The sequence below is a fragment of the Plecotus auritus genome (genome assembly GCF_963455305.1).
Source record: "Plecotus auritus genome assembly, chromosome: 6".
NCBI lineage: Eukaryota > Metazoa > Chordata > Mammalia > Chiroptera > Vespertilionidae > Plecotus > Plecotus auritus.
This window is the reverse complement of record NC_137773.1, coordinates 112,153,863-112,173,142: the sequence shown is the minus strand read 5'-3', so window position 1 is coordinate 112,173,142 and position 19,280 is coordinate 112,153,863. Positions and strand designations below refer to the sequence as shown.

General features: G+C 52.7%; 1 protein-coding gene across 1 annotated transcript in view; it reads left to right on the top strand.

The window, feature by feature from the left end:
- Positions 1-19,280, top strand: part of SYNPO2 (synaptopodin 2) — a 169,897-nt gene that overhangs the window by 127,528 nt on the left and 23,089 nt on the right. The window contains exons 2-4 of the mRNA XM_080671922.1: positions 2,365-2,516; positions 7,318-8,135; positions 10,730-12,888. Coding sequence (XP_080528048.1) covers positions 2,365-2,516; positions 7,318-8,135; positions 10,730-12,888 — 3,129 coding nt within the window. The remainder of the gene's footprint in view (positions 1-2,364; positions 2,517-7,317; positions 8,136-10,729; positions 12,889-19,280) is intronic.

The window sequence follows — 19,280 nt, the reverse complement described above, 5'->3', positions numbered from 1 at the left end:
GTCCCCCGCCCAGCAGGGCTTGATGGGGGACCTCAAGGCACGCCCCCACCCCGGCCCGGGCTGGGGGACCTCAGGTCATGCCTCCTGCCCCGGCGCGGGGCCAGGGGACCTGAGGCTGTGCCCCCAGCCCAGCGGGGCTTGACAAGGGTGGGACTGGCTTGGTCTGGATCTAGCCCAACGGGGGGTGGTGGCCAGGTCTGGGTCTCATGTGATTTTGAGGCACACATGGGTGGGCGGGGACTTGACTCTGGGTCCCACAGCACACCCCAGACTCTGACAGGAGGAAGATTTTCATACACATATTACTAATTTTCTTCCATCTCTGACACTTCTATTATAAAGACAGGGCAAATAGCAATATGAAAATATTTCCTCTAATTAATCCCCTTTTAATGTGCACAAATTTTGTGCACCGGGTCACTAGTTATACATATGTGTGTGTGTATATATATATATATATATATATATATATATATATATATGAACAGAAGCTACTGTTCCCTTTGAGCCTGCACACGGGAGATGGTGTGTGGGGCCCAGGACAAGAGTTCAGGCCTGGTGGGGACAGACACACATGAGCTGGACTGTTAGAGAGCTGTGGCCCAGCAGGCCAGTGGAGAGCACACCTGCCTGAACCCCCTTTCCTCTCCTTCTTTGATCTCTTACTGGGTTCCCATTGGCCAGACCCAGCCAGGAGCTTGCGTGAGGGAAGCCCAGCCACGAGGCAGTGCTGGGCAGGGGAGAGACTGGACCTGGAAGGGTAGAGGTGCAGTGACCAGCCCAGCACTGTCATCGGCACAATGACATGTGTCTCACTTCCAGCCACCCCTCACGGGGGCCGGGGGAGCCTCTGCTGTCGGTCCCACCTCTCTCCTCCTAGGCCTGACGGTGCATCTAGGTTTCATTCTGATCCATCCTCTTCCACATCCTTCTGTGCGGGAATGGGAGGCATCCTTAGGGCTCGGCTATTTGATTTTTGCACAACCTTTTTCTTTCATTTTTTGGGGCCAAAGTTTGCCTAGTACTAACTTTTAAATAGTTGGTTTCAAAAGGAGTTCTTCCTTTGACATAGTCCTTAATACACTGGCCATCCCATTACCCTCTATGCTGGGACGACTGTCTTGGGTGCGTTTATCTGCAATGCGACAGGGCTTTAAATTTTATTTGAGTGGGAGAAGTCACTCTCCGGTTGGGTCAGACTTCACAATGTGACATGATTCTTTCTAGCATGTGCTCTATTTAAAAATGTCTCCCCATTCCTCCCTACTTTTTATTTCTTTACTCTCATTCTTCTATAATAGATTTTCTCTACTTTTCTGTTTATTTACAGTGATATGAATTAAATGTGAACATCGTGGTGCTATATACTACATTGTGTGTGTGTGTGGAGGGGTGGACCATGTATAAGATGGTGATTAACAGGTGAACATAAAACCAGGACCCAGGACTGACATGGTACACACTACATTGTGTGTGTAGGGAACATGTGTAAGGTGCTCTTACAGGTTAACAGGTAAATAAAGACAGGGCTGACATGGTACACACTACATTGTGTGTGTAGTGAACATGTGTCAGGTGCTCTCACAGGGTAACAGGTGAATAAAGACAGGACTGACATGGTACACACTACATTGTGTGTGTATGTGTGTAACGTGTAAAATGGTGGTTTACAGGTGTACATAAAGCCAGGACTGACATGGTACACACTACATTGTGTGTGTATTGAACATGTGTAAGGTGGTCTCACAGGTTAACATGTGAATAAAGACAAGGCTGACATGGTACACACTACATTGTGTGTGTAGGTGGAACATGTGTAAGATATGGTTAACAGGTGAACATAAAGCCAGGACTGATATGGTACATATTACATTGTGTGTGTGTGTGTGTGTGTGTGTGTGTGTGTGTGTGTGTGTGTGTGTAACATGTTTAAGATGGTGGTTAATAGATAAAAAATATAGCCAGGGCTGACATGGTACATGCTACGTTGTATGTGTGGTGGAACATGTGGAAGGTGGTCTCACAGGTTAACAGGTGAGTGAAGCCAGGGCTGACACAGTACACACTACATTGTGTGTGTGTGTATGTGTGCTTGTGTGTGTGTAACATGTGTAAGGTGGTCTCACAGGTTAGCAGGTGGATGAAGCCAGGACTGACATGGTATATACTACATTGTGTGTGTGTGTGTGTGTGCGTGCGCGCAACATGTGGAAGGTGGTCTCACAGGTAAACAGTGAATGAAGCCAGGGCTGGTTTTCCAGCTTGCAGATCCATGTGCCGAGCCCAGACACATCTCTCGGAGGCGGCGGCACGGTGTGTACTCGTTGACGATTCTAACCGTCACCTCCTGTTTGCTCCACTCAGATCCGCAGCCAGAGCAAAGCGTCGGGCTCCGGGCTCTGTGAGGGGGACGAAGTGGTCTCCATTAACGGCAACCCGTGTGCGGACCTCACCTACCCACAGGTCATCCAGCTCATGGAGAGCGTGGCGGACTCGCTGCACATGCTTGTCAAACGGTAGGAGCCCAGGGGAGCACTCTCCCTGGACACCAGCGGGGACGGGGACAGCCCTATGACACATAAACGTGGGTGCCCAGAGGCCAGTAAGTCAGACCGGAGAGCCACAGTGTCTGAAAACTGGCGGTTTTAACCCACTGAATTTTCTGGTTGATTGAAAATTAACTTGGAAATCTTTGTTTCAGGAACTTTGTTGGAAAGCTCAGTTATTTAAAACTAGTTCCTTAGACAGCTCAGTATGTTGAACATAATTTAGTCCTCCCAGATCCAGATTTTGTGGTGGGCCAGGACCACCGATGTATAATTCACAGATGGATTAAAAACATTTATGTAGCAAACGATTACCCTACACACTAACTTTTTCAAGAAAGAAAATGCCCAGGAGGAGAACAACAACAAAAGCCTTAAAAGCAGCCAGATTCCTGATGCCAGAACCTCCATAAAACCAATATTTGGGTGGCTAGAATGAAGTTTTTGGACTATCAATGCAAATCTCTTGTTAATTTTATCTCCCCATACTCATCCTCCCCACAATTGCTTAAAAATGCAGAAGGAAAGTTTAAACATAGAAACAAAAGAAAAGAAAGAGGGTGCCCAGCCAGTGTGGCTCAGTGGTTGGGTGTCAACGCATGCATCCAGAGGTCACAGGTTCGATTCCCGGTCAGGGCACATGCCCCGATTGTGGGCTTGATCCCCATTGTGGGCCTACAGATCAATGTTTCTCTCTCCTTGATGTTTCTGTCTATCTCCCTATCTCTTTAAAAATCAATAAAAATATCTTTATTTTATTTTTAAAAATATATTCTATGTCAGAGAGGAAGGGAGAGGGAGGGCGAGATAGAACTATCAATGATGAGAGAATCATTGATTGGCTGCCTCCTGCACGCCCCCTACTGGGGATCAAGCCCACAACCCGGGCATGTGCCCTTGACCAGAATTGAACCCAGCACCCTTCAGTCCGCAGGCCGACACTCTATCCACTGAGCCAAACTGGCTAGGGCAAAATATATTTTTTTTCTAAAAAAGAAAATAATGGGGGCAATCACACACACACAAACGGTAGCATCCACATTTCCGTGTGTGCAAACTACAGCCCAGGCCGCACCAGCTTTGCAGGGAGACTGACATGGCGTTGTAACAACTCCAGACAGGAAAGCCCGGGATCCTGGACGGAGTCTTCCTGGGCGTGTCAGAGGGCCTCCCTGCAGAGGCGACATACAGCATTACCCCGATGATCACATTCAGTGTGATTTCACTTCTTTCTTTCTAATATATTTTTATTGATTTCAGAGAGGAAGGGAGAGGGAGAGAGAGATAGAAACTTCAATGATGAGAGAGAATTGTTGACCGGCTGCCTTCTGCACACACCACTCTGGGGATTGAGCCGGCAATCTGGGCATGTGCCCTGACAGGGACTCAAACTGTGACTTCCTGGTTCCTAGGCCGACACTCAACCACTGAGCCACGCTGGCTGGGCTGGTTTTGTTTTTTGTTTGTTTGTTGTTGCTGTTGGGAATCCTCACCTGAGGATATTTGTCCCATTGATTTTTACAGAAAGAGTAGAAGTGAGGGAAGGAAGGAGAGAGTGAGAGAGAAAGAGAGAAATATCCGTATGAGAGAGGTACATCGATTAGTTGCCTCCCCTACATGCCCCGACCAGGGCCGGGGATCCAACTTGCAACCCAGGTACTTGCCCTTGACCAGGAATCAAACCTGAGACCCTTTGATGCACGGACTGATGCTCTAACCACTGAGTAACACAGGCCAGGGCTGATTCCATTTCTGTACAAACAACTCACGGGGCCCAAACCTTGTGAAAATAAAAGAAATCTCACTTTATTCTCAGCATCTCCCACCTAAATGTTTGCCCATCAAGTCCAGTGTGCAAGTCCTTAGGCTCCTACTTATTTATAAACTGCCACGTGCTTTGGCGAGGACCTAGCAGGAAGGCTGCAGCGTGCAGTCCTGTTTGCCAGGGCCCTGCATAGAGCCCAGCTCTCTGAACACTTCCATCTTTGCGAAGGTTTGGTCACGTCCAAAAGTGGGGAATGCCTTCTCTGGTTTGCTCCCTTTTTAGTGCCTCCACTGATGCAATGAGGCCAGCTTCTCCGGAACACGGTATGGGTGGGACTCTCCCTACTAGGTCCTGTCTGGGCTGCGATGCGTCACTGGGAAAAACCCATGGTGGTTTAAAGCTGAGTCTTAGACACATATTTACTATCACAAATAATTGGACTAGTTCTCTGCTACTTTTAGTAAATGGGATCATGATTATTATTTTGTCTTAAGTACTTTGACTTTACCAAATAAATAATTGATGATATTGAAAATGTAATCTCAAATTAATACTCACCAAAAGGCAGTCATCATGTCACCATCATCACCATCACCATCACCACCACCACCACCACCATCACCACCACCATCACCAACACCATCACCACCACCATCACCATCACCACCACCACCACCACCATCACCATCACCAACACTGTCACCAACACCATCACCATCACCACTACCACTCTGGTATCTGAATGCTGTTTCCTGGAATTAAAATATTTCTCCCGCTCACATAACTGTCCTCTATCACTGAAGGGCAACTGGTTTACTTTTCCTGGATAATTGCCCAGAGATAGCTGGGTCAGGAGGTCCTAAAACACTTCTTTATCATTAAGGCTCTATTATCTTAAATTTCATTAAAATAAGATGTTTTTCTAAATTATATAATTATGTGTTGGGGAGCAGGAAATTTTACTCTAGGTTCTCTGGCTGGTCTAAGAATTAAATTGATATAAGACAGATTAGCAGGAACAAATAACCAAATGTAATTATGTTTGGATGCACAGGGTTCATTAAGACCAGGGGGCCCAAGGCAAGCTGGGCGTGTGTGCCACCAGAGCTAAGGAGATGGGGAAGTGGTCTGGGACTTCAAAGGGGAGGAAGGAGCAAATGTTTGGTAAACAAATGTTTGCTGGGCCTCAAAGTGAGGAGTCTGATGGCCAGGCTCCTCCAGCCCCCCCACCCAGCCCGTGTTCTCTGTAGACCTCCAGGGAGAGCCCTGTTCCAGGACCAGGTATTGATTCTGTCTCAGTTCTTCCAGGCAGTTCGCAGGGAGGTCAAAGGTCCTGCCTGAGACTTTTGTTCCTTAAAAATAAAGTCATGCCCTGCTGCAGAGCTGCGAGTGTCCACCTTTGCTTCCCACCCAAGACACACATTGTGGACTCAGTGCCTCTGCAGACTGCGTGGACATGAGCGTTTTAAGGGAGAAAGTGTAACCTCTCATGCTTTCATGACTGTAGTCATGTGTATCCCTTTCCCTTTGGCCACCAGTAAGTTTTAACATTTATCTGAGCATTTGCCTGTGTGACAGTCCCCGAGGCTGGAATGGAGTCAGACTCTCGTCTCTGCCTCCTGAGTGATGGCTAACATAACACAAAGTGATTTAATCCGGTCCCCTCCCAAGCCTTCCTCCATTAAACCCTCTGACCTCCCGCTCTCTCACGTTCAGTGGCATAGAGTGTAGCATCATTTCCTACACGAGAGATCTAAGTAGCGTCAGCGTGTTTTTGAAACACTGTATTACAATTTTTTTTCTGTATTTACCAGGAAGCTTCACAGGTTACACGCTCAGAGAAAGCTGCGTTTCCTGTGATGGTTTTTGTTTAGTTTAGTTTTGTTGTCAAAAGCAAAGTTAGGAGTCATTATAACATAATACAACCTGAAATTGTACGACCACGTCAATCCTCAGGTAGATTCCCTTGGGGAGACCAGGAGGGCTCGCTTCCTCACCTGGTGACCTTCGCTAGTCGGAATGCATTTGGAGGGAGGAAGCTGGGGCAGAGGACACTGCTGCTTCTTTTTTTAAAAAAAACAACCCACGAAAACCTTTACAAATGTGAGAAATGAGGCATTTCCTCCAGCTGTTCTGTGAATGAGGATTCTCTTCTAAACACGGTTAGAATTTAAATCAGAGCTTGAGCAAGAAGTTGTTTAACCCTTAAACTGGCATTGCTTCTTGCAAACCCAAATTTGCAAAACCAACTGGGAATGTTCAGGTCAGAATCAAAGGACTGTGGTGAGGGACCGGCCTCCTCCTGCCCCCCCCCCGCCCCCGCATCGCCCCCCGACAGGAGCACAGGACTGAGACAGAGGTCCTCTAAGGAAATGGCTCCGAGAGGCAGGCTCACAGGGAGGAGGGCGTGGCTGGGGTATTTATACTCCATGACTCAGTCGCCCAGGGCAGCTTGCAAAGGATTTTCTCTGGACGCAAGAGTGCTGGGCTGGGGTCCATGGGTTGCAAACACCCTCCGAGCTCAGCTTGAGTTTCATTCCCTTCAAGAAAGCGCAGCCTCTGCGAGGGTCACCGGCCTTACTATGTGGTAGCATCGCCCGCCGCTGCTGGGCTGGGTGTGCTGAGACCCAGCCTTAGTCCGCAAGACATTGGCGTACTTTCTCATAAAGTAACAAACACCGTGTTTTGAAAACAACCAAATAATTACAGCTAAAGAGCATCCATGTGGCTGTCACCTGTCTTTTTTTAAAAAAGCTGAATTTAGGATGGATTTAGGTTTTATAATATCCTGTGAGCCCTTTTGCTTGGCTTTAAAGGAAATGTTATTTGGAAGATCGCTAGATAATCATACACGCAAGTTGCCAGTTTCCGTTTTCACATGCGCTGCGCCGGCGCGTAGGAGAGCCTGCCTTGCGGGCGTTAGCCGTCAGGTGGGTCAGGAAGCTCCCCGCAGGGGTGGGCTCCCAGGTCTAACTGTCTGGAACTGTTTGGCTTTTCTGTGTGCAGACCTTCCGGTGAAATAAGTGAGACTTTGGCCTCCGACACCGAAAACCAAACCCCTGCGCATCTCCCTGCCGAGGGATGTGCGGAAAGCACCACGCCGCAGATCCGCCGGGCCACACACAGCCAGGACCCAGAGCCCCGCCTCGCCCCCCGCCAGAGTGGCACCTGCCTTGCTGAGAACCTGGAAAGTGGCCCCGCTTTTTCTGGGAGCAAAAAAGAAGAAGAAACGGGCCTGCGTTACACTGAGGCTCCCCACACGCCTGGCCCCCCGAGAGGATGCTCAGCAGAGGAGGTTGTCTTGCTGGAGAGAAAGGCAGACGTGGGCTGGCCAGGCCCTGTGGTTGAGCTACAACTGTCCCTGTCTCAGGACATATGCACGGGCCCTGGGGCCCCCACCGTGGCTCTCCTGGGAGCTGCAACACCTAAGAGTCCTGACCCAGATCCTAACTTACACCCCGGTGGGACTGTCCACGTAAATGCAGCCCCCACTAGTGAGAAAGGGGAGGCCCCTCTGAGGTCCAGCAAGATCATCCAGATCTGCAGGGGCCAAGAGCTGAGAGTGGTCCAGGGGGCGGCAGCCGGGGCCACGGGGCTGCCCAGGGTGGAAGTGATCCTGGACTGCGCTGACGGGCAGCTGGCAGGAGGGTGCAGGCTGCAGGCGGGGGCGGGGCGTGTGGATTCCCCGCTGGAAGGAGGGCAGTCAGAAGCACCTCCTTCTCTGGTAGCCTTTGCCGTCTCCTCAGAAGGCACGGAGCAGGGGGACGACCCGCGCGGGGAAAGGGATCACAGCAGACCACACAAGCACAGAGCGCGCCACGCACGTGAGTCCTGCGGGGGGCTGGTGGGGGCCGGGGGCCGGGGCTGGGGCCCGGGGATCCTGCTGCTGCTTGACTGCATGGATGGCTTTTTCTTTTAAAGACTTTTTCTTGTCTTTCACTGAGACACAATTAAAAAATTATTAATGCACGAAAACACCCCCCAAATGAAATTGTAGACAGTGCCAGTTTCTCCATTGGAAGCAGCGAGTTGAACCTTGGAGTAGAGTTCCGTGTTTTTCACGCACATTTTATCCCAGGGGCACAGGAACTGTGACAGACCAGGACATTATTAGCGTTGCTTCTCTGATCTGCCTCGGAATGTTGCCATATCCCAGGCTCGCACAGCACACGCGAGTATTGGCGTGATGTGGACTCGGAGTTTAAATGTCAGGAACAGTGGAGTCTGCTGCTCAGAGGCGTGTGTGGAGCACAGGCTGCACCGCTGATGTGAAAAGCAGATCCTGGTTCTGAAACAAACCGCCGTGCAGCTTGATGATGCTTGCAGAAGTGGGTTGACGGACAGGGACATGTGGCAGCCGGCAGTTACACGATCCATCGCCAGCAAGCCCTCACCGGCCGCGGAGCGTCCCACCCACCTCTGCACGCCCAGGCCAGCCCCGGGCCACGTGGAGCATTTAAATGCCCCCACACAGAACACAGGTTTAAGTGCCAGGCTCCCCCCGGGTTTTGTACCAGTGATTAGAGGAAGCAGAGTGAGGATGAGCATGGCCGTTGGGTTTTATGACTTCTGTTCTTTTCTTTCCTTTTTCCACAAATTTTTGGAAAGTCATTTGAGGAGGTGAGGGCTGAGGGCAAAGGCACTGGGTGTCTGAATGATCTATGACAGTAATGAACTTGGTTAGTCAAAGCAGTAGATTAAGTCTTCTAACCTGTTGTCATTCCTCTCAAAGTATATTTTTAGCAAAACCATTTGTAGCTTCCTTGGCAAGTGCTGTCAATCATTGCATATCCTTGAAGCATCTGTAGGCATGGTCACATTTATAGATTTTAAACAAGTGCATGAAGGCGGACTCACATACTTGACATGTTGGCAGGGGTGTTAGTGACAAGTGTGCAACTGTGACTGTCAGTTTAATAGTAAGTTGTATAACACAGTCAAGAAAAAATTACATTTAGGAATGACCACACACTTTGTTATTTCCTCTAAATAAAATATTATTACCAGCGACTACCTGTAACTTTGTTATAAAACTTCTTATTCTGATTCTTTGTTTTTTAAATTAACCATTAAGTCTGATTTTTTCAGTTCAAAAAGAGCTAATTTTCAATCATAAAATACTAAATTTTTTTTTCTGAAATTTCCATTGAACTATTCTGAGGAGTTCAAAACATGTTTTGTGAATCATGCTCATTTTCATTGAATACATACTTATGATTAATTGTTGCTATAAATTAATTTGCCACCAATTTCTTTTTTATGACAATAATAAAATTTTAAATTAAAATTTTTATTTTAAAACTGTCACGCTGTCATTTTAAATGATTTAATTTTTTATCAGCTCTTACCCACAGGTAAAAGGGTCATTAATCACATAATTTTTACATTTCCCCAAGATTTACACTTATTTGTGTACCCCAGCACCATGGATTTTTGCAACTAAAGTCATATTTAAATTTAGCTAGACAACTTTGTAGCTAAAGCTTCTTACATTCACAACAGTCTAATCTTTCTATTATTATGAACCGTGATTCAGTACTTTCAATTATTCACATAGTTTTCTGAATTTATGCTAATTCAGTCTCCATGAATGGAAAGACTTTGGAGGGAGTCAGAGGCAAGAAAGAAAGAAAAGAAGAAGAAAACTTGAATATTTAAAGTCATTACATTAATTAAGCTAAATAACATTTTTGCCCCCCTACTCCACCCCCGATTTTTTTAAAAATGCTTGGCAATAGTTTTATATTGACATTTTATTTTTTAAATATGGAAGTACAAGATATGCACCAACTTGCTTTTCAGAACATATTGCCCTTAAGTGATTTCCTTTCTAGTTTGATTGCATCCTATTAGCTAAGACTCACTGGACACCACTTACTGCTACAGCGTAAGGGGCCACCCAGAAACAACTGATAAGACCTATATTCTGATCGGCAGACATACACGGGTATTTGCATAGGCAACAGACTTGCATGCACAGAGTTCCACGTGGCACTGTAGAAGTTCAGACTTTTAATATATATATATATATATATATATATATATATATATATATATATATATATATAGTTATTGATTTCAGAGAGGAAGGGAGAGGGAGAAACAGCACTGATGAGAATCATGGATCGGCTGTCTCCTGCACGCCCCCTACTGGGGATTGAGCCAGCAACCTGGGCATGAGCCCTGCCCGGAATCCAACCATGACCTCCTGGTTCATAGTGACGCTCAACCACTGAGCCACGCTGGTGGGGCCTAGAAGCGCAGACTTTTAAAGAAAGGAGGAGGAGGAATGGGTTGGGTTGCTTCCGCATGGAGCCCAGTGGCAGGCAGGGTTCCCTCTCTTTCCCGGGTGCATGGGGGCGTGGCCTGGAGCCTTCCCACCCCCCACCCCCCTCTCAACCTGCTCTCTCCTCCCCAGGGCTGCGGAGGAGCGAGAGCCTCTCCGAGAAGCAGGTGAAGGAGGCCAAGTCGCGATGCCGCAGCATTGCGCAGCTGCTGACGGCCGCGCCCAGCCCGCACTCCCGCGGGGTGCTGATGTTTAAGAAGCGGCGGCGGCGCGCCCGGAGGTTCACGCTGGTCAGCTACGGGACCGGGGAGCTGCGGCGACCGGAGGACGCGGGGGACCCCGAGGACGAGGGCTGGGACAGCCCCTGGGAGGCCGCGCTGCTGGGCCCCAGCGAGTCCGACGCAGACGAGGAGCTGCCGTCCGACACCGACGACAGCGCGCAGGTCGTGGCCTTCGACTGGGATTCTGGACTCGGGGACATTGAGAAGAAGCTGAGCGCAGGGGACAAGATGGAGATGCTCCCCGACACGTCGGGCAAGGGGGCCCTCATGTTCGCCAGGAGGAGGGAGCGGATGGACCAGATCTCGGCCCAGGAGGAGGAGGGCGGGGCGCGCGCGGGGGTGCAGGCAGAGGCGCACGACGGCCTGAGCGCGGTGACCTCCTACCGGCGGACCGAGGAGGCAACGGTGAGCGGCCAGAGCTCCGTGCGCAGGAGCTACATCGAGGTGAGCCAGAGCCCTGGCCTCGCATCCCAGCACAACGGCTTCGGGGCAGCGCCCGGCCCCGCGGAGGCCCCGCGGATGGCGCCCATGAACAGGACGGCCCGGCCCTTCCCGGGGTCCGGGGCCCAGCCTGCGACCGCCTTCTCCCCACCCCGCAGCGTGGCGAGCCCCACGGCCGACTTCCCCGCGCCGCCGCCCTACTCCTCGGTCACGCCGCCCCCGGGGGGCCCGGCCCGTGCGGCCACTAGCCCCCCGGCCGGCCCCGCGCAGCCCCCGCCGTGGCCTCAGCCCGCGCCCTGGCACCCGGAGCGCATCGCGTCCCGCGACGAGCGCATCGCCGTGCCCGCCAAGAGGACAGGCATCCTGCAGGAGGCCAAGCGCAGGAGCACCACCAAGCCCATGTTCACGTTCAAGGAGCCCAAAGTGAGCCCAAACCCCGAGCTCCTGTCGCTTCTACAAAACGCAGAGGGCAAGCGCAGCGCGGGGGCCGACTCGGGGCCGGAGGAAGACTACCTCAGCCTCGGGGCGGAGGCCTGCAACTTCATGCACAGCTCCTCTGCCAAGCAGAAGACTCCCCCTCCCGTGGCCCCGAAGCCCGCAGTCAAGGCCTCCTCCTCCCAGCCCGCGACTCCCGTGTCTCCAGTGTCTCCAGTCTGGTCTCCGGGCGTGGGTCCAGCCCATCCACCTGCCTTCCCCAGGGCCCCCCCTTTACAGGGCTCCGTTGCATCATCCATCAAAATAGCCCAGCCGTCTTACCCTCCTGCCAGGCCCGCCAGTGCCCTCAACCTGGTGGGTCCCTTCAGAGGCCCCCAGGCGGCGGTGGCCAGCGTGAACCACACAGCCAAGCCAGCGGCCCCCACACCAGCAGGGAGCGCCTCGCACGTGGGCGCCGCGGGGCCGCCCAGCGAGCTTCCCGGGATGCAGGGGAAAGGGGCCCAGCTCTTTGCCAAAAGGCAGTCGAGGATGGAGAAGTACGTGGTGGACTCGGACACCGTGCAGGCCCACGCTGCTCGTGCCCAGTCCCCCACACCGTCGCTCCCGGCCGGTTGGAAGTACTCCTCCAATGTGCGAGCGCCTCCCCCTGTGGCCTACAACCCCATCCACTCGCCCTCCTACCCCCTGGCGGCTGTCAAGTCCCAGCCTTCAGCCCCGCAGGCCTCCAAAACCAGCAAGAAGAAAGGCAAGAAGCCCCTCAATGCTCTGGATGTCATGAAGCACCAGCCCTATCAGCTCAATGCATCCTTGTTCACTTTCCAACCTCCAGATGCAAAGGCAGGCCTCCCCCAGAGGTCACCCGCCAAGGTCAACTCCGGGCCGGCCTCCAAGCAGGCTCTCCCGCCCCGGGCAGTCAATGCCAGCTCACCCACCAATGCTCAGGCCGCATCCGTGTACTCGCTGCCGGCCTACAGCCCCCAGCCGGCCTTCTCCCCCGAGGCCACCTCTCCGGTCAGCGCATCCCCAGTGCCCACAGGCATCCCCGGCTCTCCAAAGCAAGAGTCGGCCTCCACGTCATATTTGGTGGCACCGAGGCCCAAGTTCTCCGCCAAGAAAAGTGGCGTCACAGCGCAGGTGTGGAAACCCTCGATCGCGGAAGGGTAATCTTGGGGCGGAAGCCCGGTGTCCACTTTGCTTGAAGCGATTGTTTGCAGTGTTACTTGAGTCCCCGAGAATGCTTAGCGAGTCCTCCACTTACTTAATTTCAGATGCCGCCTCCCACTGTGGGTCCAAGGAGCACGATATGGTCAATGAGTCAAAAATCCAACTCAGATGGACTGCAACCAAATTGATCTTCTTTGCGCACTTAAATCTGGGGACACCCCACATAGCCACGTGCCATGATATTAAGTAAGCAGATACTTAGGGTTTGTGTGTTAGCTGAGAGAGGCAGTGGTCAGTGACCAGCGTTATCACGCATCTGGGCCCAGCCCTGCTCCCGGGCAAAGGGCTCAAGTCACTAGCACATGGCATACACTGACTGAGGTTTCTTTTTGAAGTAGTGTTTTATCTCTGTTACTAGTGTTTATGGGTAAGAAATGTATCGAGGGCAGGGGTCAGCTCCGGTCCCCACCTTGGCCACTGGGTGAACTGCGGAGAAGGCGCCTGGGACTGTTGGCAGGTGCAGGGTTAGTTAGGGGTGAGAGAGAGGGCATTGGTCACTGCTGAGCACAGGAGGTGTATTCGCTTCCTTGCCAGGTGTCAGATGCATATGGAGACAGGATGGGGGAGAGGGATGGCGGAGAGGGATAATTGCCCTTAGCCAGCGATTCCCACCCCCCCCCCCCCCCATCACTCAGGAGACTAAACGATCACACCTCTGGGGTTTTCTGGGGTGGAGGCAGGCCGTGGAGGAAAGTAGGAAGATGGGAGGGCCTCAGATGCAGGTCCACGTGACAGGTGTCTTCCAGAGACCACGTGACTGGAGAGAGAGGGTGCTGGTGGAGCAGCAGGACTGGTGTGTACAGGCCAGAGGGTGAGTGCACCCCGAGATTAGCACCATTTCCCAGTGACCTCACAGACTTCTTTTTCTTGTGTTTCTTTTGCTTTTTTGACAACTGCTCCTCCCACTGTGCCTTGCGGTTCTAATCTCGCACCTTCACGTTATGATTTACCTTTGACAGACCAGGAGGATTCCGACAAGGTTAACTTATGGGTAGGGATTGGTCACACCCTGCCATCACCCAGCTGGCCACGGAGTTAGCCACGTGGCTGACAGGAACCCAAAGACCTTGCTCATAGCTATTTTAAGTCCGAGTCTGAGCAACGTTGAAAACTATTCAGCGTGAATTCAGGTAGATCACAAAGCACTTCTGGCGGCTCTGGGGGGAACATCACCCCACACAGGAGACGTGCTAGAGACGCTCAGGAAGACATGCCTGGGTTCAGGGACGAGGCCCCACTGTGATCCACGAGGACGTCTGTGCGCCTTTTCTCTGCTGTCACTGTCGCCTGCTCTCTTTCCCACCATCCTATTAAAATGTTACTTTCTTCTTCATCTGTTCAATGTACGTTTTTTAACATCTTCCCTCTGTGAGCTGCTCTAACCTGTGCTATTTCTCTGACATTTCTCTGATAATGCTCCCCAAACATCTGCATTTCCTTTAATTTATTTTTTATTGATTTCAGAGAGGAAAGGAGAGGGAGAGAGAGACAGAAACATCAGTGATGAGAGAGAATCATTGCTTGGCTCTGCCTCCTGCACGCCCCCCACTGAGGATCGATCTCCTGGTTCACAGGTGGATGCCCAACCACTGAGCCAGTGCACTTCCTTTTTGCGAGCATGTCCATTTCCCCGTAAAACTGCAAGCTGTGGGTATTTCTAAGACACACCACCCAGAGGAGACCTACGTCAGCTGCAAACAATGGGCCCTTCTGCCTTTTCTCTGGAAGCTCTCCCAGGCCTGTGGGGGCAGTGTACCTAGAGGCTGCAAACACAGGGACAGCGCGGGCTCAGGTGACTTTTTGGGAAACCAGTGAGAAGAGGAATGCAGGATAAAGGAAGACGCGATCTGCCCTTTATAGAACACTATTGTCTGCATTTCTTCTTCCCTGCACAGGAAGTCCGTTAAATGCTTGCATTTTGCATTCTTTTCTAATAGAACAACCAAAAAAGGCTGCTTAAGGCCACGCCGGCGAGGAGATGTCTTAGCCCCTCGCATTCCTCACATAGCATTCAAAGAATGGTGTGAGTCAGCGGGAACATCATGGGCCACCAGGCAGTCAATTGGAGATCCTCGTTCAAGAGTGGCCGGTGTCTGAAGTCCTCCCAGGTGTCCAGGGGCCTGCGGTTTGCAGTCAGGAGAAGTGCTCTCGATACACTTCCTGTTGGGCAGGTGGTGACCTAAACAGAGCCCTTTTTGGGGTTCATGACTAACGCCACACGAGCATGACTGGGACTGTCATGGATCCCCAAAAGCTTCTGAGGCACATGCCAGGCAGGTGGGCAGGGCAGCCCCAGCTCCCACTGGCCCTGGGCGCATCGTGCCATCTGGATAGCACAGTCCCCTGGGGAAGAGGCCTCCTCCTGCCCTGCAGGTGGGCAGCGCGAGCGAGAGGCCAAGCCTGCTCCCTGGAGCCAGAGAGGCGCCCTCTGCCTTTTCTCCCGACCAGGGCCCGGGGGAGCCTGCCTGTGGGGTAAGTGGCTGCGCCACCTACAGGGGGAGCCATGGCCAGGGCGCCAGCAGGGCAGGGGGAGACCGAGGATGCGGGGCTCAGCTTCTGTCCCTAGCACCCTCTGCCCCCTGGGTGTCGGTGGCTGGTGGTGGTGGCAGGTGTGGGCTGTGCTGGCCGGTTGTGGGTCGGAGGAGGCAGTTTTTGTTAGTTTGGGCACCTTGCCTCTTCCCTGGCCCTTTTAGCTGAGTGTAGGCGCAGCTCCTGCAAATCAGCTTTTCACCGTCAGCACCACAGCGCCCATGACTGCCTGGGCGTCCATGATGTGAGATACCTGTGCCCACCCCAAGGACCACATGTGCAGTTACAGGCCCTGCAGTGTCAGCGCGAGGTGACCACAGCGCTGAGTCCCGCAGGACCCCTGTGAACCCCACTTCATGGCTTCCCATACCACCTTGAACCTCCCTTCCAGCGGCGACGCTCGAACCCCGGGTGTCCCGGTCTTATGGGGGGGCAGGTGAGCACAGAGCTGGGGAGACGGGAGCTGAGGACTGCCCCTCTGATCTTGGCACAGTTACAAGTTTATTTCTGATATTTCAATAACAGGCATGTTTTTGTTTTGAGAGAGGGAAAGACGCACCATGGCTGCACTGTGACTATTCGCTGATGGTATAATCTGCACACTTTTAGGAATATGTTTAATAACACACATTGGGCTGTCCTTCTAGAGCACGTGAAAGTTTGTACTTTAAAATAGATCTAGTGTGATCGTTCTCGGTAGCGTCTCTCATTTAACCGTCACAAGACGCCGCTCACTTTACCCGTATGAAAACCAACCCGTGTGACAAGTGGTGTGAACGTGAGCCAGGCTCCGTCACGCCTGGAGGGCAGGGCCCCTTGCTGGTGCGGTGGGCTTCACGGACAGTGTCTTCTCCCGCAGCCTGGAGTCTAGCTGCTCACAAGTCACGTCTGAGATGTCAGAACCAGGGTCCACATTGAAGGGGGACCATGTCCTGGCTGGGTTCTCAGTGGGAACCCTTGGAGGTCGCTTTGCTGTGACCAGCGTCGCGATCCCTCGACTCTGGAACTTTCAGTGATGCCTCTGAGCACACGAGGCCCGCGGCCGTTGGCCCTGAGTCGCCTCTTCCCCGCAGAAGGCCGAGCCGGGTTCCGATCTCAGGCACCTGCCCGCATGGCTGGGACCCCGGGCCGGGCGGGCAGGGCACAGGTGACCGCCACTAAGAATGGTTATTTTCTGAAAAGCTAAATGCGTACGACGCTCCCAGAGGGGAGCCCTGGGCTGCGAGCCTGTTCCCTGAAGTCAGGGTTTCTGAGTTGTTTTGAAAGTTGTTAAGAGTTCATGAGAAACACATGTGAATTCTGAGACCCCACACTCTATTCCCAGGGACACTGACCCTGCGGGTCCTCTGGCTGGCCCCTTATCGTGGACTCTGGGGACGCAGACCCAGCCACTCCAGTGCCGCGGAGTCAGCAGCCGGCGTTCTGGGAAGTTCTCTGACTTCCCACCAGAGTTGGCCGAGGGCCAGCGCCAACCAGGAGATTCCCCCAGGGCCCGGACACCAGGCGGAGTTGCCGAGAGAGGCCCCTCTCTGTCCCGCCTTTATGACTGAATTGTTGAAAATGAAGTGTGCAATCCTGGGCTATCCTATGGAGCTTGGGGAACAACAGCCAGCCTTCGGGGGGCCCGTAGGAGAACCCCCTCTCCTTGCTGTCATCAGGGACAGTTTCTTAAATTTTCAAAAAGTCACGTCTCCACAGTTTGTGCATTTGTACACTAACTTCCCGTTTGGCACTTGGAAATCACAGAACTTACTGCTCAGAGGCAGCCGAATGCAGAGAAATTTAATTAAACATTTTAATACCAAGCCTGTCTAGCACGTCTCAGACTCTTGGCTCCAAGGCTCATGGCTGGTGACGTGGGTCTCAGGGTTAAGGAGAGACAGTGAGGCTTCCCAGGCTCCTACCATTTAAGTGACTTTTTGTTTTGAATCATAGGATTTCTTAACTTTTTTATTTTACTTTTTTGGTTCTGAATGTTGACCGCGTTCTTGGCGTGTTGCCCTAACGCATGTCCTTTATGACGTGAAGCACACACTCAGGGTCCCCAGTGAAAACAATCCCAAGGACCCACGGCCCAGCCGCCTCCCCTCCCCCACCTGCTGGTGAGGACAAGGTTCAAGGTCACAAGGACCTTCCAGTGCACCACAGAGACACCTGCTCCCCCGGCCCTGCTGGGAGCCTCTTGGGAGCTGTTGATGGTTTGTTCTTGGAAAAACCACAAAGGATCGCAGTCGGTTCTGAGTTGAAGAGAAAGCCGGTCTAGGCCAGTGGTCGGCAAACTCATTAGTCAACAGAGCCAAATATCAACAGTACAACGATTGAAATTTCTTTTGAGAGCCAAATTTTTTAAACTTAAACTTCTTCTAACGCCACTTCTTCAAAATAGACTCGCCCAGGCTGTGGTATTTTGTGGAAGAGCCACACTCAAGGGGCCAAAGAGCCGCGTGTGGCTCATGAGCCGCAGTTTGCCGACCACGGGTCTAGGGGAAAGTGGGGAAAGTCAAAGCGAGAAGCACGGGCTTTTGTTCTGGTGTTTCCTTCGGGAGGCACTCGAGGAGTCTGGGAGCCTTTGGTGCCTTCACTGGTGTGAGCATCTCTCTCCAAGGCCACCAGCGGGCCCCGGCAGCACTGAGGCCTAAGCCAGGGTAACGTGGGGCGGGAGCCCCAGCATCGCCTCTGCCGCCTGCAGCACAGACTTGACCTAAGTGGTGACGATGGCAGCGTTAACCGAGCACAGACTGTGGGCCCGCACTGTGCCAGGATCTTCCAGAGATTATCTCTTTTTTATTGACGGAGGATGGACGTACCATAGTTCAGGGTACAACACAGCGATTCGATGCGGTGCATATTGTGAAACGATTGCACGTTAAGTGTGACCCCCGTGAGTCCCACCACGCTCACCTCACAAGGTTACAGGGTTTTCCTTGTGATGAGAATGGTGAACACCTGCTCTTAGCAACTCTCAAATGCATGATGTGCAGCATAATTAACTGCGGTCACAGGACTTCCTCATGTGATCGCTGAAGTCAGCACCTTTGACCCCCTGCACCCAGCCTCCCCACCCCCACCCCAATCACCACCTCTGGCCACCTGTGTGGATGACCTCTTAATCAGCCGTCCTGCGGGACAGGTACCACACTCTCCCCGTGTTTAGATCCCAGGGGGTTCTCGGGCACAAGAGGCTGACTAACCTGCCCAGGACCAAACAGTGCTTAGCAGTGGTTCCCGTTCACTCACTCTTGGGAGACATTGACTAAACTCCCTGGTGTTGGGTGCCCCAGGTGAGTGACACTCATGATTGGTGGAGAAGGTGCGTGGGAGCAGTGACAGCCTCCCTTTAGGGTACCTGCCCATCAGAGGCCACAGGGGAGGAGAGCTGTCCATCAGGGGTCAGAGGCCACAGGGGAGGGGACCTGCCTGTTAGGGGTCCCAGGGGAGGGGACCTGCCCATTAGGGGTCCAGGAGAGAGGACCTGCCCATCAGGGGTCCCAGGGGAGTGGACCTGCCCATCAGGGGTCCCAGGGGAGGGGACCTGCCCATCAGAGGCCACAGGGGAGGGGACCTGCCCATTAGAGGTCCAGGAGAGAGGACCTGCACATCAGGGGTCCCAGGGGAGGGGACCTGCCCGTCAGGGGTCCCAAGGTAGGGGACCTGCCTGTCGGGTCAGAGGCCACAGGGGAGGGGACCTGCCCATCAGGGGTCCCAGGGGAGGGGACCTGCCCATCAGAGGCCACAGGGGAGGGGACCTGCCCATTTGGGGTCCCAGGGGAGGG